The 24,757-nt window shown below is 37.4% G+C and overlaps 1 protein-coding gene across 1 annotated transcript in view; it reads right to left on the reverse strand.

The window, feature by feature from the left end:
* Window positions 1–2,028: 2,028 nt before the first annotated feature.
* The window catches only part of KCNN2 (potassium calcium-activated channel subfamily N member 2), a 76,796-nt gene continuing 54,067 nt past the window's right edge, over window positions 2,029–24,757 (reverse strand). Inside the window, exons 5-8 of the mRNA XM_075078905.1 lie at window positions 11,802–11,912; window positions 9,197–9,324; window positions 4,237–4,306; window positions 2,029–2,358 (exon numbers count right to left, since the gene is read on the reverse strand). Of these exons, the coding sequence (XP_074935006.1) occupies window positions 2,071–2,358; window positions 4,237–4,306; window positions 9,197–9,324; window positions 11,802–11,912 (597 nt within the window). The 3' untranslated portion in view covers window positions 2,029–2,070. The remainder of the gene's footprint in view (window positions 2,359–4,236; window positions 4,307–9,196; window positions 9,325–11,801; window positions 11,913–24,757) is intronic.

The following is a 24,757-nucleotide window of genomic DNA, read 5'->3' on the forward strand; positions in this document are numbered from 1 at the left end:
TGGCCTCATGACCACTCAAAATCTCATCTAGTTTAGGACTGGGCTAGTACAGTATTAGCACTATAATATCCATAGTTTCTTTTGGAAATAAACTTCATAAAAACAAAAGTAGAACTGAAAATACTGTGTATACTGCTTGTTATCTACAGTGACAAAATATCACAGTCTGTAAACAAGGCAGTCCAAAGGCATGCAACTGTCCTACTCATCCAGGGGAAAAAAATACTGGAAAGTTTTTTTTTTAAGTATCCTTCTCAAGGACGTAAGTGTTTGGAGAAAATCTTGACCTTTTCATAAACAAGCAATGCCTCTGGATGTAACATATTTGTTAGTTATGTATTTTGTAGTCCCAAAAAAGGCAGACCCTTTCTTTTAAATAGGCCTAAAGTGCCTGCTGTTTTTCAGTGCCTGCTTTTCAGATTATGTAAGTGGCTTGGGGAATTTTTGTTTCTGGAGAGAGCAGCACTTCTGTCTTGTCCAGCATGGCTGTGCCCTGACTTCCTGCACTACTATCTTCCCTGCCTGTTGCTACCATCCAGAAGTCACAATGTCTCATTGAGCAATAGGCATGTCCTTCAACGTGCATGTTAGTTACTTCTAGGCAGACATAGTATTCCTTGGAAACAGTCAGCCATGCCTACTTGATACGCTTAGCTATAGTGTCACCCTCATCTGTAAACTGGGGATGGGACAGGACTAGTATATTTCATAAATAGCAAGTACTATAAAATATTTCATAAAATCAAATAATTTCCTGTTTATCATTAGGAATTGTGAATAAAAGTTGCATGTGCTGAGCATTTAAGCTCACCAGGTTTAGCTACTCTGGAATAAAAACCAGAAGAGAAGTCAGCCAGGAATTTTTTGTGAACGTGTATACTATGCTTTGTGGCTTTTGTTTTTTAAGAAAGCAGGAGACCTTATTATCTGTGCGTGAAAGTAAAGTACCACAGATACCCCACTACCATAACTCCAGTCTACAGCAGGTTTTTTACAACAGTTTTTGGAAATATTGCTAAACGTGTCTTGCTAAGCATGACTGCATAGCATAAAACATGGGGATCACCCAACTGTAATGTATACAGACACTGTGCTGCCATCACGCAACTGTGTATACTATAACTCCGTGTGTCAGTCATTCATTCCAGAAGCATTAAACAGAAAAAAAGGGAGTAGGGAATATAGTAACCTAACACTTTCAAAACCCAAATTGCATTAATAGGGGACTTCCAGCTTGGAAGTAATGCTTCTGTCTGGACATACTTACCTGGCATAACTAAATGACTCTGAATAAATGAACAGGACTTTACCTGTGCTTTGTGCATGCCAGTAGCTTTAGAAATAGTCAGTTTAAAAGATCTTTGCCATGGGCATTGCATAAATAATTTTATATACATACGTATATATGTATATATATTATCTATGTGTGTGTGTACAATGCATGTTAAACAAAAGCCCTAAGAAGATTTAAAAAACCCATAGCATACTTCATAACTTATTTTCTAGGATAAACTGTATTTTTAATTAATCACTTCAGAAATCGAAGCTGCCAGTGACCTTTTAAAATGACTATACATATACAGCACACTGTTAGATGAATATTGATTTTTTTCCCCCTCCACTGCAAGCAAAGTTTTCATACTGTGAGAGATAATTATTAAGCTTCAAATTTGTTTCTTAAAAGCTTACAGTTCGGCCTTTTGATTGTGAGTTTTTTCAGTTGTTAAGTCCAAGTAACCAAGCAACTATGTGCAGAAATTAACCTTTTTATTATATTATATACTGTAGTAGTAAAGTTTGTTTGAAGTGCATGAATAAAAAGTTAGTGAAATTACAGGAGGAACAATCTAATATAGCAATAATAGGTGCATTCGCTGTGCATCTGAGAGGAGGAGGGGGGAAAAAAGAAGAGTTTTCACTCATTTTGGCCTAAAATGTGTTCAGGTTTCCAGGATTCTGATATCAGAACCCAGATAACACTGGTTAGAACCATAGGGCTTTACAATAAAAGCTAAAATATTGACCATATGATGGCAAAAAGTCTTTATTTTGTGGTTAACTTATTCTCTTCTAGCTACTCTCTGATGAAGTTGGTGGTGCTGTGGAGGATGATCTCCTTCTTCTTGACAAAGATCGTGATCGTTCAGCACTGTAGGCAACGTTCTTATCATAATTTTGTATCTGAGCCTCGAGGAAATCCCTCTGTTGCTGGCTGATTGTCTGGCTAATCAGTCCAGGGAGAGCTTGAATGCTACCAATTAAGGTTTCCAGTTTAGTTTCCAGAGTAACAATTCTCTTCTCAAAATCTTCGCTTCTTTCATTTAAGTCAGAAATCATGTCATACATGATGTTTTGAGTCTGAAAGTAGAAGGACGTAAACAAAGGTTTAGAGAAACCTTACAAATATTGTAACAAGCAGCATAACTCTACAAGGGTTTGTAAATGCTTTTGCACTTCACAAAAAAAAGAAAAGGTATGAATGTTAATATCTAGTCTTGAGAAATAATTTTCCTTGTAGGTTCACAATAAACTTTCTACTAAATTTGTTGAGCAGAAATGTAATATATTTTGAGTAGCACTTTAGCTGTCAAGGTCACAAAAGACAAGATCTTTTTTGGAAGTTCAGGTGCTTAGAAATGCGCCGTGCTAAGCTTTGTTAACAGTCCGTTCTGTACACCACGAGGAGACCAAAGGCTCCAAAGCCGTGACCCACCCTTGGCTCTTCTGTATTTGCTCTGGTTTTAAACACTGTCATTTTTCTAAGCAGAACACAGATGTTGTTCATTTGTTTTCTCTTTAAGCTGACCAGGTTTTCTTGAACTGACTGTATTAAGAGCAGTTGGATGGATTGTTTTTGAAATGTAGTACAAGGAGTAAAAACTCAATTGTATGATTCTCTACTTCTGTGTTCCCCAATCTATCTGCCCTCAACAACACAGTGTTTGGTTACGGCAAGTATATAGGGTGCACTTTAAAATGCTATTGTGGTCAGTAAAAATGTAATCTGAAATGTGTTATTTCATAGATACTTGGAACTGGTTAAAAATAATGACTGAATTTCTCCCTCTGATAGACTAAGACATCAGATTAGATTTAAACTAGAGTCAAAACTGGATGTACTTCAATAGACGAACTGGTTGACATTTATAAACCCTCCAAAGGGAATGAAAATTAATTGAATGATTGGCTGCCTGAAGTAATGCACTTCAGTATCAGATGAGTGTCAATAACTCATTTCTCTGCCCCCTGTTTCAAGACGCTAGCATAACTCTTGAAAACAAAATAGTCTACATTAAATAGTATCTGAAAAGCCCTTATCAGTTGCCAGAAGCATTAGGCTGAAATGTATTTTCAGCAACTGAAGCTGTCACATGGTTCTCTAAAGCAGAAGGGGAATGAACACTGAAGAGTTTAATCTTTGCTTTGATGCACTTTAAATTGAGGAGGGTTTTGAGATACATGAAGAGGTGTATAAGAAACCCGTAGGAAAGGTGCATTAACACCTCTAATGTAGCCTCAAATTAAGATCAAAGTAACTGTTAAATACTCAGGTCTAATGTGAAACCTGGAATGCTATCAGCTGAGCCCTCCAACTCTCTAGTTATTATTTTATATTAATGAAAAATCCCAGCAACAACAGACAAGCAGTTTGCAACAGAAGAGCCTCTTTTACCACATCTCAGATGGCTTTAAAAATATTAATAAAGCCTTATGATATAGAAGCAAAGTAGGCAGCTATTATTAATTATAAAAACTTGAACAATTGCAGACCTAAATTTACTTTTCCAAAGTCACTGTTGAATAAGACAACAGGAATAGAAAACCAGAATGTCTAATTCCAGTCTGCATGAGAGCCTGTGTACTATGGACCTTCACAGCACAGTCACTATAACCTGATGGGAAATCTCTTTACTACACAGCACTACACTACTATGGCCCATTCACAGTTCAGCATTTACCATGACCACTGCAGTCACTTCAGGAGCTCTCAGGATCAGCCTGTGATTGTGAAATCTTTTTCAAATGTCAAAAAAAAAAAAAGGCGAATTCAAACTTTGGTCAGAGCCATAAAAAAAGATATTTCATTCAGTAGGTGTTACCACAAAATACACACATATTTTCATTTTCTACAACTAACAAGCTTGTTAAAAGTATTTGCATTTATAATGCATAACATTTTCATATGCAAACCCTTCATTTTTAAAGGATGAATGTTAACAGTAATTGCCTACTAACCTTTGCCAGGTCCACCAAAGTGTTGGCTTGATCATTCAGTTTCCTTTGTTCCATTTTTACACTTCTTAACCTAAAAAGTAGAGTTTTAAGTCAGGTTTTTTTGCGTATGTGGTCTTATTAGGATTTCTAAAAAGCATGCACAAAACTTACAAGAGCAAATAACTGCATGGACAATGTCTTGAGTACTTTGTGTAAAGTCAGAATTGGTCATGTGCCTGCTACAATGAGAAGCATGCTTCTTCAACACCGCAAAAAAGGAAAGAGCAAGGAAATGTGATGTCCTTGGGAATACCATTTGCCATGGTCAAAGTTGAATTCAGAAGGGAGGTAATTTATCCAGACTATATGAAAGAAAGCCAAAACATTCCTCAAAGCCTCAGTATCGTGACAAGTAGATATAGGAAGAAACATAGAACAACTGTTTTTTGTCATTAATGTTGTAGCAATCAAGAATCTTCCCATGCCTACATGACTAGATACAGGTATCAGCCCTGTTCTGTCGGAAATGGATTGGGTTAGCAGGTGTTTGAACCTGATGGAAATACAGTGATAAGTGAGTTTCTCATTACTTTAAACAGAACTTATATATGACCAGCAGCTAAATAACCAATATACTTGCCAATACATTTGATTTTCTTACATAATTTGTGAATCTAAAGATGACTACATTTTAAACTTACATTAGATATTCCTTTTCAATGTACTATTTAAATCACAGCATTGAAAAGCCGCAGCAAGGGTATATCTTTCTCTTTGATGCCTACCTATCTGTGTTGGTCTCTTCTCCCAAGTTACTAGTGATAGGACAAGAGGAGATGGCCTCAAGTTGCATCAGGGGAGGATTAGATTGGATATTAGGAAAAATGTCTTTACTGAAAGAGTGGTCAGGCATTGGAACAGGCTGCCCAGAGAGGTGGTGGAGTCACCATCCCTCGGGGTGTTCAGAACACATGTAGACGTGGCACTTTGGGACGTGGTTTAGGAGGCATGGTGGTGCTGTGCTGATGGTTGGACTTGATGATTTTAGAGGTCTGTTCCAAACTTGATGCTTCTATGATTATTGTTAGTTACGCACATTCTTTGAAAGATATATACATGACCTTTCTTACATGTTCCCTGAAACAAAGTCCACGTTTTTCAGATTAACTGCTAGAGGAGTGTTTTGTAAATGTGATTTTCACAAATAAGCAATTTTGCCCTAAAGTAAAAATCATTTGTTCAACATTTCCCAACAGAGAAATACTTGGACTTCCAATGACTTTTCTGGCAGCTGTTCTGAACAGGAAGTAGCATTTTTCAAAAACAACATATCGATTTATAAACAATGTGTGATACAACACCATGCAGTCTACTCGTATGTCAAGGGCTAACCAAGCTCACCATTTTGTTAGCCGTCAAATGAAAATTTGGCAGCATTCTGTGGCAGGTGGATTGCTAATGCCTATGCCTATACTCTGACTATTTCTCAGTGATGGCGTTACTTAGAAAGCTAGTTTAAAGAAAGAGTTCTTGGAGATATTCCAAAATCAAGACGTTTCTGTTCGTATCTTTGTAAGTTACCAAGCATTTCCTTCCATATGTAGGCTAACTGTCATGAGAAAATAAGTGGTGAAGAGTGAAATATCTTTTAAAACACATGGAAATAACTCTGTTATGGTAGTAATAAATTGTTCACATAAAATTGACATTCCAGCAGCTTGTTACTGGAATGTCATATGCTCTTCTTCCCCTGTAGGCTTCCTTCGGGGCACAACATAAATGCAGACTGTATGAATGGTGCTTTCAAAGGCTATGCGCTGGAGCTATTCTAAAGCAAAAAATATGGAGGAGTCTTCAAGGTATGGAGTTATATCATTACAGTCTCAGAACAGAGTAATTACTCAAAGGTAAGCATGTAATGATTTGGCTGGAGAATGATAACCCTAGTGTTTTGGTGAGCATCTCTCAAATAATTTGCAGAATATGTGTTTTCTGCTTTTCTTAAGATTCATTGACTCATCTGTTTGCCAGTTAGTATTTTAATTTTAAAATTCCAATAAATCCATTGTTATTGTAGCAATACAAGTACCAGCTGACACCAACATGATAATTCCTCATGGTAACCAACCCAATACCTATCACAAATTGGAAAAAATGTATCTCTACGTAATGGCAAGTCTTTAGCTGCAGCAGCCGGATTTAAAGAAAAGTGTCAGACTTTCGTTCCTAAATTCTTTAAGAGAAAATATGAAACATCTTGATTTTATGAACTTCACTTATCACAGCAGAAGATCATGATCTGGACCGCGTTTCCATGGCAGCAATCAGACCACTGAGATTCACAAATAAAGACTCTTATTTTTTGCATGCAGACAGTGGTAAATTCTGCAAATTTAGAAACGAACAGCTTATACAACTTACTTCCGAGCTCTATTTTCATTTTTGTTGAAATAAAAAGACAAAACAAAGGAAAACAAATTGTAAAATATACTAAAACAACCAAATGAGCACAGTGGGCTCGATTCAGCAGGTGGGAAGTCCTAGGGAGTTGCTGCTACTTTCAATCAGTAACTGCCTGAGGTGGAGTCTAACTTGCATTCATGATGAAGGAACCTGCAATAGCTTCAAACCTTGCCATTAACAACCATCTGTAGATCTTCTGATTCATATAATACATAAAATACCTTTTAATAGTATCATTTAGAGTGATGATTTCACCTTCTTCTTACTTAGTGTGCATAAGGAGCAAAAAAGACACAGATCTACTGAAGGCAGTTTTAGAGCTATGACCGTGAGTTTGAGACTGTTATCACTATCTGCTTTAGTTTCTTGTATAAAACTGGACCTGAAACTTCACTCCTTTTATTTCGGGCTCCAGTGAAATGGTTGGAAAGGTGGCGGTGGAGGATCAATAAAAACCTAAGAATCTGGAAAACTGAAAAGAGCCATATACTGCCATGAGTCACTTGCGAAAAGTCCAAAGATGCAAAGGCAGAAAAAAATAATTTTTACCCATCTACTCTGCTACAGCTGGAAGAAAGCAAACTGCTAAGCAATGTTTTAATCCATGGCACATTCTTCAGCATATTGAATAAATTATCTTGTTTGTTTGTTCGCTTAAAGACAAAAGTTTTGGGAGTGGGACGCGAACCACTAAAGGACAGAGGAAAATGCATTATTAACATAGCTGTTCAAAGTTTGGCTGGCACACCTAGGAAAAAATTACAGCTGCCATCTTCTTCACCCCACCTGACTAATGAATTTTTAAGGCAGGTGCAGAACATCACTTTACATCCTGTGAAGCTCTTCTGCGCTTGAATGATATATAAAGCTGCAGATCAAGCCTGCTGTGCTTTTTAGATTCTTTCAAAACATGTGTGCGCACACGTGTGCATACACACACACACAAAAAAATAAACAGAAAAGTTAAAATGTTAAGGAATAACCATTGCAATCAAGGATTCAAGTCCAGCAAAGGATGCACAGGACATGCCACCCTCTGTCCCAAAAAACCTGCCACTCCTCTCTGCCTCCCAATCCTTTAAGCTAAGCAGGATAACCAAAGTTGGAAAATATATCTTTTATATCCACAGAAAAACGTCTCAACTTTTGTAATCTTTTTATTCCTTCAAATATTTCTGCAATAGCACAGTAATATTTAAACCTGCAAGTTTGCTAAATATAATATAGTAATCAAAGTTTACAGAATACTTCATGCTGTAAGCTTAGCTAGCCATTGCTTTAAAACATTGCTATGAAACAGAGAAACAATGACTGTTAGCCTAAATTTACTAACAGGAAATATGATAACCTGGCCTTTCCTTCCTGTCTTTCCTGCAAGATGACACATAGGTGTTCTTTTCATGATGGATGCTTCCCTCACATCTCATCACAGGCTGGCTCAGACACAGACTCACACTCAAAAGTTATCAAAACATCAGTTCAAAATTACACTTACTTAATTTATCGACATCTCCCTAGTATCGCATGAAAACTAATTTCATAGGCTGTACAAATGGCTGCCTCAGGCTGGATGTGGACATCGAATAGATCAGACAAACAGTGGCATGGGTCCTGACCACTCCTCAAGAAGAATCTATGGTTGCTGAGGATAAAAGTCTCTTTTTTTCTCCCATGTAGTCCAAGGAAGAGCAACTGAATCATTGTGCAATTCTGCTGGTTTTGATGTGCTTTACGACAAATATATATTATGAATTTTAGATAAATACATATAGTCTGGCTATACCACAATTCAGCTTAATCCTACTACTGGTTACAAATCTCAGACTTGTTTTCAGTCTCTCAAGATTTCAGTGGAGGGAAAGAACTCATCTGAATCATGCCAGATGTGCTCACAGGTCACACAATGACTGTTGGCATATACTCCCATTTTCCTGAACAGACGTCAAGGGTCATAGCTGACACACTAACATTTGATTCTATGCACTGAGAATATATGGTGGAGAGAGGCAACTAATTGCTGTTGGGCTGTACAATGACGCTTGATGCATATTCTTTTCATTAAACACTATGTACATACTCACAGGCTCTCTTACATAATTCTGATTTTATATTATTAAAATATCTACTAGAAATGAACTTTTTAAATTTTTTTTGTCTGTTGTAGTTTGCATCTTACTACCTGTAAGCAAATACATAACAACAAAGGATAGTCTTAATGGCAAAAGCCAAAAGAAGTCTTAGATCATTCAAGAAGCATGGGAAACTTCTAATAAAATACAAAAAAGTTTGTTTTACACCATATTGGGCACACACACCCAGCATACTTCTATATTTTTGTAAACAGGTAATACAGTAAAACTTTGTCTTAGCCTTAGAGAAAGCAATGTTCTATGAAGGCAGGGGGAGAGAGAAGGGACGAAGCAGGACGGGACATGGGTACTAACAGTGACTATAAGGGAGAGGGAAACTAAGAGAGAAGATAACCTGGAGAGGAAAACCAAAGCAAAACTGTACTTACTGATGAATAGCTTGCAAGAATTTGCGTTGATGTTTCCTTACTTTTGCATGGTCTATCTTTTTAACCAGCTTTGTGTTTTTATAAATTAACCATGTTTCCCTGAGTACATTGGCCGCTGCATTTTTCACCTGTTTAATAGAAGAAAAACACCAGGCTGACAAAAGTAGCATTGTATCACATTTTGTCTTTTCTAGTATAAATTTCTCTAACACGCTTAAACCTCTGCCTAACTATGGGAAGTGGGTACCTCAAGAAGCTGCAGTGATGAGGGCAGAAAACAATAACTGGACCAAGGGGACTGCTGAACAATTTCTGTCTTACTTATAAACATGATATTGGGACGAGCTCTCTCTGCATCGGGGAATAATTTGTCCCTCTTTAAAGAGCTAGCACCGTTTGGGATTATGGCAATATAAATTACAGTGAGAAAATTATAATGCATTATCTGTATGGTAATTAAACAAAATATATTTAATAGGATCATAACATTTCTCTGTTTCTTGTTCTATGGTTAGTACCTTTTCATTCTCTAGTAATTTAACATCCTTTAAATTTCCAGACCTATTTGAACATATCTTTTTGGTTTCCATTTTTATTCTTGTTTCTTTTTTACCTTTCTCTGAGGAGATGAAAAATATCTTGTCAATTAATGTGGCCAGTGTTCTGCTTCATAAGTGCTTTGAATTATTTTTTTAAATGAGGCTTTCCATAAAATGTTAAAGGTAAGAGTACCTACAGTTCCTTCTTAGGTCCTCCAAAATTTTCAAGAATGCTTGAAAACAGCAGACAAAGAATTTCAATATAATGTTGATTAATGACAATTCTGTCACTAGGTTACTTGCAAAGGAAAACTGTCCTTACTATTCATCTTTATTTTTTCTCCCTCCAACTTTATATCATGCTAAGTCAATGTCTAAGTAAAGGCATTGCAGGAATGCCATGCAGTAGTTCTTCCCAGCAGAGGTCCCCACCTGGTACCTGTGGAAGTGTTGAAGAACCTTGGTCCTGACATCAGTGGCAGCACAATCACATTTTAGAGACCTCCTTACAACCTTTACTTAGTCCTCACATTTCCACAAGGTATTGCTGCTGTCTTCAGGCTGTGAGGAAACCTCTCTAGTATCTGCGTAACCTATTTGTGACCTGATGTGCATGTCAGATTTGTTTTCCTAGTTTGCGTTTCATGGGTCTGAAGCTACCAAAGCACCACTTGGATACAGTATGAGACCGTTATTTAGATTTCTATGAAGGAGAGCTAAATAACATAAACTTTAAAAGGCACAAAATAACACCAGACTCAAAATCAAGCCAATCTTTACAAAACCTTTTTCCCTCCTGGGAGTTATTTTGAGCTCAGCTGTCAGATTACACTAGAAAAGTGCCTGTGTTAGGGACAAATTCTTGTCTGTGGTCTAGTATCAACAAGACTGTAACTGACTATAACAGGGGTGTAAATGAACAAGTTCAGGTCGACACCTCAAGTCAGACACCCTTTACACCTATACAGTAACATCCTTCCCACCCATCCTTAGCCTTTCCCCACAGTGACTGCTTAGGGAAGATACAGGCTGTTAGTGGTGACCATCGTAGAAACAGGGAGGCAGCACAACCAAAGCAGTGTGCTAACATGTCCTGGAAACACAGCGTATAGAGACATGACCTGTGGCAGCGCAGCCCGGCACTGCTGCATGGAGCTGTGCTGAGGCAGCCAACCTCCTTCCCACCCGGAGCAGAGCCATGGTTTCCAGCTCATGCATCAACATCCCTCTCCACCCATCTGTAAGGACAACCTCTGCTGAGTTCCTGTTGTGAGTGTAAGGACCTTCCTCTCTGTTTTGGCTCTTCTCAAGAATGAAGATTAAACAAGTTGAGAGGACTGTGTAGCTCCTGCTCATTTTCTTGTTCCCTCAACACTAACCTGTTTTATTTCAAGAAAGGATTTCTATCGCCTTGTTTACTGCATTCTTTCATTTTCCAAGATGTTATTCTAATTTAAGTTATACTTCATAAGGAAAATTTTAAAATATTTTTTATGAATTCTAATGATTTCTAGAGATTTCTTTTAAATAACCACTTCTAAAAACATTATTATCTACAAATATCTTTCAAGGCACTTTAGTACTGTGTGCCACTAAGTGAACCCTGTGTTGAGTACACAAAGCAATTGGAAAGACTGTCTGACTCACAAACTGTGAATACGTCTTTTTCTTAAGAACGTCCTTCATAGCTTGAAATTCTTGTGTGGATCAGTCATTTCACCTGTTTTATGTACAAAATTTTTATAGTCTTCTCATATGCTGCATGAAAGTTTTTTAGTTTAATACAATAATCTTTAGTTTCACAGCATTTAACTGTTGGTTATACCAGTCATCTTCCAGCTGCAAGGACCCTCTATAGAAGAATACTCAAATCCTCAAAATCTGATGACAACTTGCAGTTGCCCCCAATTCAGAGAAAGGCTCATGGCATTCGATTCCTCCTCCTTGCAAAATCACACCTGTGCAAAAGTTCAGTAAGCGAACGGAGCAGAAGACTATTTAAAACAAATGCAGAAATAAATTAACACACGTTTCCTTTTCAGTTGTGAATATAAAGTGTGACTTACTCTTTTAGTTAGCTGGGTGTCCATCATGAAATTATGCACATGTTTTTCAGCTTTGGTAAGTTCTAACTTCCTTGCCACCACAGCTACCACCAGGGCAGTGCACCCAGCACCCTGAAAACAATAAAACAAACCCCCAAGATGTTACTACTGCATTTTGCAGAGTTTTAGTGGAAGTTTCTCCTTTGCAGTAGAAGTATGGCAGGCATCAGGTGATTCACCCCTGGTAAGTCTAGTGAACACGCTACAGCTATTTCAGCTCAGAGTAATCGGAAAAGTCAGTAATTACAGGCTGGTAAACTGTCATGGCATCAAAATAATTAGTGAGCAGCATCATTTAAAAGTTCTGCTTTTTTTTCTGCAGGGGTTGAAGATTTGAACACATCCCATTTATAGTGCAGAAACAAAGAGGGTGATGAAAAAAACTTTTAAAACCCAGAATATTAGTAAATAAATGCAGAATACCTTGTTCTTAACAATTGCCTCAAGGTTACACCAATTGCTAAAGAAGAAATAAGATTAGATTAGTATTTTGCATACAAAAAAAAAAGTTTCTTAGCATTTTCTGTAGGGCCTAAAAATAATCATAAATTCAGTATTTAATCACTTTAGTATACTTCTCTATTGTTCTGTGAGTCGTACAAAAATCTTTTCCTACAGTATTTATGCTTATCTTATCACTGTTTAAAATAGCACACATATACAAGACCATTTATTCAAAGCTTGGATGGAGAAAATATCAGTTTTCTTATTTTTGCTTTGTATATGTATGCATATGCATGTATATGTGTGGACACGCGTGTTCACAACAGGACAAAGCCAGTAGGTGCCTGTTCCTTTGAAATGACAGTGCCTCTACCAGCATCACAAATTCAGATGTTTTCTTGGGGGGGGTGGAAAGGAAAGAAGGCTAAAATGAGCCAGGTAATAAGACATATCTGGAAGTATCCTTTACTTTAATAAATTCTGCTGCCTTGTTTGGTGTTTTGTTTTGGTTTTTTTGGTTTTTTTTTGTTTGTTTGTTTGTTTGTTTGTTTTTGTTTTGTTTTTTTTATCTTCGCAGGTTCTTTTTAAAAAAGTACAAAATCACATTAAATATACAATGCTGTGTTTAACTTGCAGGTTCACCTCAACCTAGTTGTTATTGCACCTGTGTCAGTTACTCTCCAGTATAAAGCACACTGAAGCTTACCACAATCTTCTTTGCAGAGCTTTCTTCCACTCTCTGTATTTCTCCTATTAATTTACTCTCTCTCCATTCCCCTCCTCTGTAACTGCCTTATGCTCTCCAGAAAATCCAGAAGAAATCTCTGAATCTAGCTTCCAAAACACAAATTCCATTAATAAAAACACAGAGACTACAAATTAAATTAACTCATTGGTAACCCTTATTGGCATAGTGTCCTCAAAAAAATTAATCTGCTGCCTCTACTTACTTATCCAATGAATTTTATGAAAGTCTCCAATTAATTAATTCTCCGTTCCCTGGTAGATTGTTCCAAGAAATCCATCTGCTCCCTCACAAACACCTAATTCTCTGCAATTAGTTCTCAACTATCAAAGCTTCTATCCCCAACAGTCCCTTGAGTGAGTCCCTTGTAATTTTGCTACATTTCCTGTCTCTCTCCTATCCTCAGTACTAATATTTCTAGCTTTGCTATTCCTTCTCCCTCTGCTCTCCAACCCTGTGTCAATAGAAGTTAATAGAAATTTACCTGAAGTTTTGCTCTCTCCATGAGATGAGTCAAAATGGGGCTATAAGTTCCTTTGCTTCCCCAGATCCCACTAAGAGTTAAAAAGGAAGATGACAGCCAATGCACTTAAGGTGAAGGTTGAGGTCTTCAGAAATGCACTGAGCCTCCTGAAAAGAGGACTAGGAAGGCGATGCTCTATCATATGCCTTACCTCCCTAGAAAATAGACAGCTCTCCTTTGGTCTCCTTCCTGTGAAGGAGGGCAGGAGGGAAGCGCTAATATGCAGAATACTTCTCTGTAGGCAAATAAATAAATAAATAACCCTATAGAATAGTAAGAACATGAAGAGAAAAGCAGACATTTTTTATCCCAGTATGTCAGGATAACGGGACCAGATGTTGATTTAATGACATGAGTTCTACCTTCTTACAGCAAGAATGCTAAAATGGAATGAGATTGTTTATCAACACCACTGGCAAAGTGGCACAGAACAGCTATTGATGCCAAGTTACAAGGGGAGAGAAATATTAGATCCCCATTCCCAGCCTGCCCCAAAAAGGCTAGAGGAATGGTGACAGACAAAAGGAATTTGGTTTGAGTTTAAATCATTCTAGCCTTTGCGATTAACTCTCATGCTTTTTATAAGGGCTGTACGCTGTTAAAAACAGTAGCTTTATATCTCATGTGAAAGATGCTGCCTGCAGCAGCAGAATATTATCACTGGTGAGCTACGACAACCACCTCTGTGGTGTATATGCACCAGTATCTTCCTTATCTCCAGGACAGGTTACTGCAGTGGCGAAGTATTCTACATTCAGGTTACCCCTCTTGGCTCTCTGGGATATGATGGGGTATCAGGATATCAAAATGAGATCTTTTAGCATTTCTGCAAAAGAGGGAAGTATTGTGTTATCCGCATGTTTATGTTTCACAGCACCTTGAAGTAAAACAAATTACACTCATTCTTTAAATTACTAACAGCTTACAGAAATAAGACTGAAATCCCACTTAAAGTACACAACGCTAATTAATGTTTCATGTTACGGTGCTCTGCACTACTATATTGCTTCCCTAAAGACCTTAACATCATTAAAAATACTAATAAAGTAAGAATTATTCCGAATTGCAGAAATGAGAGAGGCAATACAGTTACTTTAAAATGGTCACTTTGTAGGCATCATACTTGCTATGTTTTTGAATACCCCGATTCACACAAAAAATCAGTTACATGAATTCAATGAATTAATACTCATATGCTCGGGTTTTTTTGTATCAATACTACATAATGCAGCGGCTACCTTTTTATTAAAATTACTTACACTAAGTAAAAGCACAATATAAAAAGTGTTATATTTTATTACTGCATTTTATAATTTCCAACAACATTCTTTTTATACTGTTTCAAAGTAAACAATAAACTAAACACTGCTTCAAGCTCTTGCTTAACTTTCAGGGGAATTATATATCATACAAAGGAAATGAAAAAGGCAGGAGTATATATATTTTCAAGTATCAAGGCAGTAATTAATTCTACTTGGAATTTGCACTCCTCAGCCAGCCCCTGTCCGCCTCTCGGATTGCAGAGTTATTGTAGTGTATTTTGGCTTGGTAAGCATCGTGATTTTAAGGGCACTTAGGACTCCCATTATGTCAAAATTTGATGAAAAAGAGAATGAAAGAATGAATATTCATAATGTTCCCACATCAGTCCACTGCAGTTTTAGCTAGAGATATATATGTATATCTGAAAACTACCAGCTTCTACCCCGTTGAACAGTCCATTCAAGATGTGGCTAAGGTAAAACATGAGAAAGCAAGCATCAGATTTCAAAGAATTAAAAAGCATCAGTTTGTGCTAGCTAGTAAAAGTTCGTAACCACATACATCAGAACTAAAAAGTCTGACTTAACACTATTTCACAAAAAAAGGGAAAAAATGGCCAATATTTAATTAATTAATGTTGATTATTCAGATTTTCAGTGATTTCAGGCAAATTTGATAACCAGACAATTCAGCTTTCACAGTTTCTCAAAACTGAAGAATTCTTTTTCTATGCAGAAAAGTTTTGTATGTGTTCACACGAAATGAAGCATTAAGCAGTTACAAGATGTGTTGAGAATTTAGACATAGCTGTTAAAAAATCTGGACACATATTATTACAACACATGCAGTGTAATCAACTTGGGCAAGCCAAAGTTAAAGTTTGAGAATGTTGCTCATTTACCCCATTTAATAGAAATGGATAATAACAGAATTAACCATCCATTATTTTGATTTCTTTCAAGTACTTTATGATCAAGGGTTTGCTAGCAACCACCAGTTTTAAAAGCTGATCTACCTGAATTTTTCTGTTTTCCAGAAACCATGTGCAGGCTGAACAAACTTATCCACTAAACCAGGAGAAGCCCTTATAGATTGTATATTTAAAAATGGGCTTCTCTGAAACAAGAAGACCAGGACTCTGCTGATGAGCTCTGCAATGTCTATCTTCTATTTGCAAGGATCTGAAGATGAAGTACATGAACCTCATCCTGAATGCACAATATTTCTTACTTGATATGAAACGGTACATATTAGCCTTCAATGAAAGCAAGAAGTATGAAAACAAACATATGACACATCCTCAGGCTTTCAGACAGGCAAAGCAACAAACACTGGACTGCACAGTGGCATCAGATCTCTGATGGTGATGTAAAACTTGCGTTTGTGAGCAGTACAATCTTGAAGCAGAAGGTTTACAGCCATTTACACTGGACAGAACTCGCCTTGACTTTCAATCTTTTTAGCTGCTGTCCTGTATGAAAACATTTTGAGGTATCTATCTGCAAACAACTTCAGGACATTCTTAATCTCTTTAATTCTAAACATGCTGCTCCTGTTCAGGACAAAGAATGATGCCTTACATTCAAATGCTCATGTGGGTAAGCAATAGTCCATGAAAGCCCTCCTTCGGTACACTTTTTGATGCCTAGAATCCAAAGTAAGTTGCCCTGATAGCAATAAGTGTATATGCATATTTGACTCACACATATACTTACATGCTTGTTAAATACTAGTAGGCTAATTATTTCCTCAGTTACACAAGCCTAAATGATGACTGATGTTCCTTAGAAAAATGAATGGAAGAATGGACTAAGCTGAGGGAAAAAATATGTCAACAGGCATTGGCTTTTTGACATAAAGTCCATGCTATTTGGAAACAGAAAAGAAATGTGAAAGTCGTTGTATTTTAAGTTTTACTTTAAATTTAGCAACTGAACAAAATGCTTAAGCACACCCATCAGAACAAAATAGCTATCACTTGGTGTTATCTTTCACCTTACCCTTAGGCATCATAAACTGCAACTTTCCCTATCTGTCCACACAGCATCTCCTCTGGGCACTCAGTTCTGACTTATTGCAAGCTTCCTTTCATCTGCTTTAATAAAGCAAATTATCTCTTTCTTAGCCATATCAGAGATGGCTGGAATAGTTATTTTCTTTGCCTGTCATTTTTACTATGTTACTCTGCCTTGTGTCCATCTAGTCCCTTCTCTATGAAGTTTGGATCAAGACCATGCCTTTCCTACTGCTCACAAGTGCTAAGACTGAGGGTTCACACTGGTGCAATACACAGTGATTGCAAAAATGCAGGGTTTAGGCTTCAATGAAGTCTAGCATTTACATCTAACATTCCAGTAAGGGCTCAGTTTTAGTGATAACCAAAGAGAGGTGCTTGCAGCTCTTCAACTAAAGGGTTACTTAAGGCAAAGAATGGTTGTAACTGCCTGATAAGCTACACTGAAAACAGCATTCGGTCAGCAGAGAAAACCTGTACTCCTCTAAGTAAAGCCCCTGGCATTTCCACTTGGTTCTTTCTTTGGCAAGGTTCCAAAATACCTTTACAAAACAAAATGAATTGAGCCATTTCTGAAACTGCCTGGAGGTCATACGTATGCCTGGAGGGTGATATTGGTGAGACAGGAAGCAACACTGTGTTTTGATGTCTCAGCTGAAAGACTCCTGGCAGCTTTCGTTTACTGGACTGGAAGCGAAGTGCAGTCTTTAGTGCTGAAGTTGTCACAGAAATGTCCTGCTATACTTGCCTGTAGCTGAAAGAAGGCAGTTGCCACATTTCTTGCTCATTTCCCTTGGGATCCACTGAGGGAGAGAGAAGGTCCGCTTTGCAGACATATGGTTCTGGTGGGAAATTTAGCTCTGCACCAGAAAAGGCACAACATTCCTCCTGCTGCTCTGCATAAAATGAAAACCCTGTAAGAATTTAAACAGGTACTCTCTTCATTTGGCTCTCTAGAATTTGGACTTACAGGACCACCAGGGAAGGGGGATAAAAAAAAATCTTGCTTGAAGTAAAAAATAAAACCTCTCCAATGCAAGCAATGCAAAAGGTGAGGGAAGAATCCATCCACAAGACAGACAGGGGCTAAGGAAATGGTGTTGTATAAATGTGTTTTTGCATTTGTCATTCTTTACTGGGACAAACGTGTAACCCTGCAACACTGAAACAGAATAGGATGAGTAATAGGACAACTACTATGTCATCTCAGCCAAGGTGACCTAAAATAGTTTTGTATTATTTATACTTTCATATATTCAGTATTTGCCTGGCTTCTAATTTCTTCGGTGGAGTTTGTCTGCACTGCACTACACTGCTAGAATTTTATTGCAACATTTAAACTTTTAGTCTGTACAAAAGCAGATGAGCAGATTCCTTTATTTCTAATTAGTCTCTACGGTTTTTAGCAATGTTGCAAAAATAAAAATTATGAAGAGCATTAAATGTCATACACAAATATGAAATTGATTCAATACTGTCAGACACAGTAACAGGTAGTGGTCGTGGGGGTGAAGTAAACTCTTCTTGAGTAATGGAAGCAGGGTACTAGAAAAGGCTTCTGAGACAGCACTGAAAATGATGATTTATAAAATGAACACAGTCTCTCTTCTACAGGGGATAGTACTGGTCTATATAACAGTGTTCTAGGGTCTTCTATAAATGACAGTAGTATTAACTCAGAGAATCCCAAGAATTGAATGCACCCTGTTGGCTGGGCTCCTGGGAAACCTTCAACAGTCATAACAGCTAAAAACTCTCTGGAGATCAAGACAGCTTCTGCTGATGCGCAAAAACCCTTTTTGCTTATCAAGGAGGTGAAATCTGACTTCACTAAGCAAGCAGGCTCAACAGCCTACAATGCTGATAGGAAACATTAGCTTAATAATTCAGGATGACGGTTACTGATAATGTTCTTGTCCAACACGTGTGGTGTAAATAAAAAAGTTTCATGAGAATACCTGTAAAAATATATTAAAATTGCTGTATTAAATCTGAAGTTATTGCTGATGAAACCAAAACAAATTACATTTTTTCAAAACAAAGTAGAAGTTTTGCTGTAACAGTCATCAGCTCCAGTCACATCTATGTAAACAGAGGTATCATGGAACAATTGCTGTTCATTCCAGCCAGTAACTGGCTGCCTTTGAACTTGCTGAAATATATCTGTTACTCCTAGCTAGACCTAAGTTCCTCCGTCCTCCAACACTTCAAAAACTTCCCTGCTCTACTGCTATGAATTGAAGACCTTCCGAGGGAGGTGTTTTCCTTAATTTTTCTAATTCTAAAAGAGGGTTACACCTTCCAGGAGATTTTGCTTACTCAAATGGAGACAGAGCCTCTGCTGTCCTCCCACATTTCAGATTACTGACCTAACAACCACTGCTTTGGAGATCACTCTCTGGAGCTTCTCAACTAGAATTTGGTAATTTATTTTTCTTCAGTTAGGAATTTCATCCCAACATGCGATAGCAATAAAATAATCCCAAGCTCTGTTTGTTCCTTACAGAAGTTTCCATTTTGGCAACCTGGTGTGCTGGAACAACAATAATAGAGGAGTTGAAGAATTTCTGAGCAGCCCAACTTTTAATAGTTAACTTTTTAATTACATGCTTAACTTCTTTTTCTCTTTTTCAGGAATCATCCCAGAAGATCTGCAGCCAATGGTAACTATGCAGTTAGAATTTACTTTTTTTTTTTTTCTTCTTGTTTTTCTTACAATCTAGTAACTGTTAAATTTCAAAGTTATTACGCTTCAGATTTTGCTACTCAGATTTTGCTACCAACAAAAAAATATATGGTTAACAACTTTGACACTCTATATGCCATGTTCCTCTTGTTGATAGTTCTCTGTATTTATTGGTACGATCCAGCTGGGGCTGAGATAAAACTGAATGCACAAACACCACAATATAACCTTAGATGAAGAGTCCCCTGTTCTCAGAAACACTTCATCCTTGTCACTTTTTCATGATGCACAGAAAAGGAATTGTGAATTTTCTGAACTAAATGCAGACTTCCACAAGTACATTAAAATCTGCAGCATGAGAAGCTTCAAAATCAGATCTGATTAATTTTTTATTCACTACTTAATACTAATAAAAACTAGTATCCCTAACGTCAGATTGTACACATTCACTGCATTGCAACTACAATAAAAGTTCTTCATCCGCATGAAAGGTGTTCAAATCCTGTAGTTAAAAGATGTTACTTTGAAAATTTCCAAAAGAAACACCTAAACTTGTCCACCTTTATGATGTAGATTTAAGAAATCTTTCCTAATTTATTTGGTTCTTTCACAGGCTTAACAATTTCTTTGAAGTTCATTTCAGTAACAGAAGCATTTAAGCTTCACTTTCAGCATTAGGGAGCCAGACACTCTGAAATATCAGCTATTTCATTTAAAGCAATCTTCATCCAAGCAATAGCCAACAACCCTTCTGCATCCTGTGACAGGACAATTGCAACTCATCTCTTTTATTGTAGCAACATAGGTTTGGCCTACTAGTTCTGCATATCTGTTTCTAACTGTTGGTTGTTGGCTCTGCAGGAAGATTCTGCATCATACAATAAATGTACTAGCTCACTACTTAATGCTGGATGTAAAAGGAAAAGAATCGTCTTTAAGCCTTGCAAGAGATCCTTGCATTTAGAGTCAGAAGTATGGATTGCCATTATTTTATCTAGTGTAGGTGCAAAAGTTTATAAAGATCTGTTAAAATTATCCATCTCGTAGTCAATAATTATGCATCTTCCCATATCTTCTCACACTTGTCCCCTCCTTTTACTTCTACTGATTCCTACTTGCCTTTAAATTTTTGCTAACTTGATTATACTCCTCATAAAGCAAGGAAAATTTGGCAAACCACTCTAAGGCCCTAACTCAAAAAAGCCATTAAGGAGGTGAAAGCACTGCGTATATAAACAGTTCCACTTAGAACCAGCACAAAGTGCTCCACCTGAGTCTGAGCTCAGCCTGCTGACCACCATCTGAGAGATCTGCTTGGGTGTGCAGTGACAACCATGATGGTGGCATCTTCAGTGGGCAGACAAAACTCCTCATGAGCTGCATGGCACAGTGAAGATACCATAGGCCTCCCCACCTCCTCTATACCATGTCCTGATAACAGTGACAGCACTCATATTTCTATCCATCCATCCATCACACTCTTGCAGACGTACTTAATATATACAGACGGCAGAAGATGCATTTGCCATCTCATTTGTAGTCCACCTGGCCCATAGTCTACTACTGCTACCTAGTCAAATCTCATTGGAAAACACTGGTAGGCAATCGAGTTGAAGTACTCAGTGCAGTTTTACTTGCCTGTCTGTAATGCATGTCTGCATTAACCCATGCCACCAACTCTGCACTGTGCTGTGTCAGCATTTTCATTAAAGTTTCACATATTTAAGTGTTTTGCAAGATCAAAAAGTTCAATATGACAATATGTATTTTTTCAGTATTTGCCTTCTTTGTTCACAGGTTTCTGTTTTGAGTTTTTTTTTCTTTTTAATTTTTCTAATACATCAATCAGACTTCTTTGCTGGCTTACTCTTAATGATTCTCAAGGCTTTTTTCCTTCTAGTATAATCTGAATAAGTGTAAAGATTTTCCTATTTTCCAGCAGCGTGCATCTGCAGAATTTAAAAGATGTCACTTGAAACAGTGCCTCAAAATAGCAGTAGCTGCAGTTTCAATAGCCAGCACAACATGGTGCCATCAGCAGCCTGCATAAAGTCTACTTCCCAGGCTGGAGCACACTGCAGGGTTCAGCTTGAGCAGTCCAATTCCCATTGCAAAGAAAGAAATCCCTGAGGCAGAAGTGGGAGGACAGCCAAGGCACCTGGGCTCTCCCGTCACTGGGGTCAAGACACCGAAGGAGCCCTCGATGGGCCACCAGTTTTGCAAAGCCAATATTAACTCTTCAGTGGTCTGTGTACTGTGGTATTCACAGCTATGTATATTTATTCTCCCTTCCACTCTTTTTAACAGGGACCTTATCCAAAAGCAAAAACTCAGTGGTATTTGGTATTGGTCACACTAATCCAACAACATATTTGCTATTTCAGATGCTAGGGAATTATATTTTCCCTCTTAAAATCACATGCACAGTTTGATTTGGTTACATTCATTCAACAATTATCCTGGCATATCTTTAATTAGACCATCAAACACTCCTACTGAAATAAAAATCAGTAAGTCTGTTCTTTCAGGATCTTTTCCACAGCAAACATTAATTAGTTACTGTACAAGTTTCAGAAGAATAGCTGTTTTTAAAGAATTATATTCAAAACCTATAAGCTTTTTGGTATTGCAGGTTAGGCTGGAAGATGGTTCATTATTACGTTCACTGTTTCATAGCTCATATCTTTCAGATCCTTTATCAAAAAAAAAAGAAATTAAGACTAATTTCAACATCTGCCTTTCTCCCATTGCTCCATAATTTTTTTTCTCAAAGGTGAGGTTTGCCAAAGCCATACTGTGGATGTCCTTAAAAATATATTTACAGAATCACAGAATCACGGGTTGGAAGGGACCTCAGGGATCATCTAGTCCAACCTTTCTAGGAAGAGCACAGTCTAGACATGATGGCCCAGCACCCTGTCCAGATGACTCTTGAAGGTGTCCAACGTGGCCAAGTCAACCACTTCCCTGGGGAGATTATTCCAATGGGTGACTGTCCTCAGTGTGAAAAATTTCCCTCTGGTGTCCAGTCGGAATCTCCCCAAGAACAACTTGTGTCCGTTCCCCCTTGTCCTCTCCATGTGACTCCATGTAAAAAGGGAGTCTCCATCTTCTTTGTAGCTACCCCTTAAGTACTGGTACATGGTGATGAGATCCCCTCTGAGCCTCCTTTTCTCAAGGAGGAACAAACCCAGTTCTCCCAGCCTATCCTCATATGGCAGCTTCCCAGTCCTTTGATCATCTTGCTGGTCCTTCTCTGGACCCCTTCCAGCCTGTCCATATCCTTTTTGTATAGGGGTCAGGCTTTCAGTATTGTTTTACCTATCATCACACACTAGCTACCTGGCTCGTTCTTTTTTGTTAAGAATGCTTTCTGTCTCTGGAGGTATTTATCCCAAACTCATTACAATGAGGTTCTGATTGGAGCCTTCGTGCTTCCAAAGCAGCTGCCGAATTTTTAATCATAAAAAAACAATCAAAGACATGAAGATGAGTATCATCCATACATCTTACAAGTCTAATTTTCCACAGAATCTTATTTCAGTTGTGAAAAAGCAATGCCATGTGTGCAAATGGTACGTATTAATCAGCACTTTCGTTTTTCACCAAAGCAAGGGAAGCAACTGCCATAAAAAAATCTTACATCTGAATCCAAATGGTGCTGTCATAAGCAAAATTACAAATATATCTTATTTCTGCTTCCGTGTAGTTCATACACAGGTGTATAAAATAACATTTGCAATAATCTGGAGTCTGTTTTTCCAATTTTATTTGTACCTTGTTTTCATCATAATAAAATCATAAGCCTACCCCCACCTATTAAAAATAACTACCCAGATGCTGCTATCATTTGCACTAGCATAAACCTAACAGCAGTGTGAAACCCATAGATGATTAGTATCAATACTCCTATTCCCATTGTACTTCTGCAGAGCTTTGAAAGCCCTAGATTTCTGTTACTGTAAGTTTTTATAATAATGAAATGCCGAAAAGTACTGAACAATTTGAGGGAACAAAATGATCTGGTAACTGCACCTTCAGGTACTTGCTTCTTATTTCTAAACAGTGCCTGGGAAGAAGAAAAGCTTTATAACAGGGTTCTGACCCCATTCTGTACCTCCCCATGGCAATGTGTACTGCTCGTCCTCATTTTTTCCTAATGAACTTATGACCACATTTTATTCTTTCTGGCATCACAATCCAGCTCAGCAAGAACAGCAAAGGCAAACACCCCAGAAGATGGCAGATTTGAGCTTAGCCAACAATGTTTTAAAAAGCCTTCTGTGTCATTCCTCTGCTTTCAGCCAGTACCTTCCAGCTACATTGCAAACTCTGTATTTAAGCATATGTGCATTTGCCACCACTGGCAAAATGTGCTGGAAGTCTTTCTCAATAAAGGCTAATGACCTGAAACCTGTCAGATGTTTAAAAAAAAGAAAAGGCATTTGGGAAAAATTCTTAAACATTACAGAAAGCCATTGATCTATTTTACTCTCTGGACACAAAATACACTCTTTTAAATTAAAATTCTACTAAAATAGCTGTTCAAGAGGGGCAACGGTTTGATACCATTTGTTTTCAGCCATAATCCCAATATACCTGTTTTAACAGAAAATAGATATTGGAGCTACATTACTTATGATCAATGGCAAAAATTCAGAAACAAGTATGTATCTTACTGTTATATATGGTATATATGATGCTCACTCTGCCCTTCTCATTCACAGGGACATTTACACAACAGTTGATACAAATAAAAGTGGCAGAGTCCAGAGCTTTTTTACTTCTAATTTACTGTAGATATGCATAAATTTCCCAGACGTTATAATACACCACTTTACTCCCTGCTTAACTTTGATGAAATAGTCCACTACAGAGAAATTAAAACCAGACAGATATTAAGTACAGTCAATAAATACATAATGAATATGCATAGACTTAAAATTGCTGGATTGTACCAATGGTAACAAAAACTCTTACAGTGCAAATTGCACTACATAAATCCACTTAAAGCAATGGAATGCTATGGATAGTATGTTGTTAGACTTGTAAGAAATAATGTAGAAAACTATGCTCAAGCAAAATGCTTTAGGAGATTAGCCAACATCACGTTTCCTTGTTTGTGAGTAACTTAATTTTAAGAAAAAAAAGTCAGAACTGTAGATTCATTATTAGTACTGGTCAAATTACATGTCCAAAGATAAATGAGATTATATGATATATTAACATTTAATGAAAGACC

Source organism: Phalacrocorax aristotelis, chromosome Z (assembly GCF_949628215.1).
Source record: "Phalacrocorax aristotelis chromosome Z, bGulAri2.1, whole genome shotgun sequence".
NCBI classification, from domain to species: domain Eukaryota; kingdom Metazoa; phylum Chordata; class Aves; order Suliformes; family Phalacrocoracidae; genus Phalacrocorax; species Phalacrocorax aristotelis.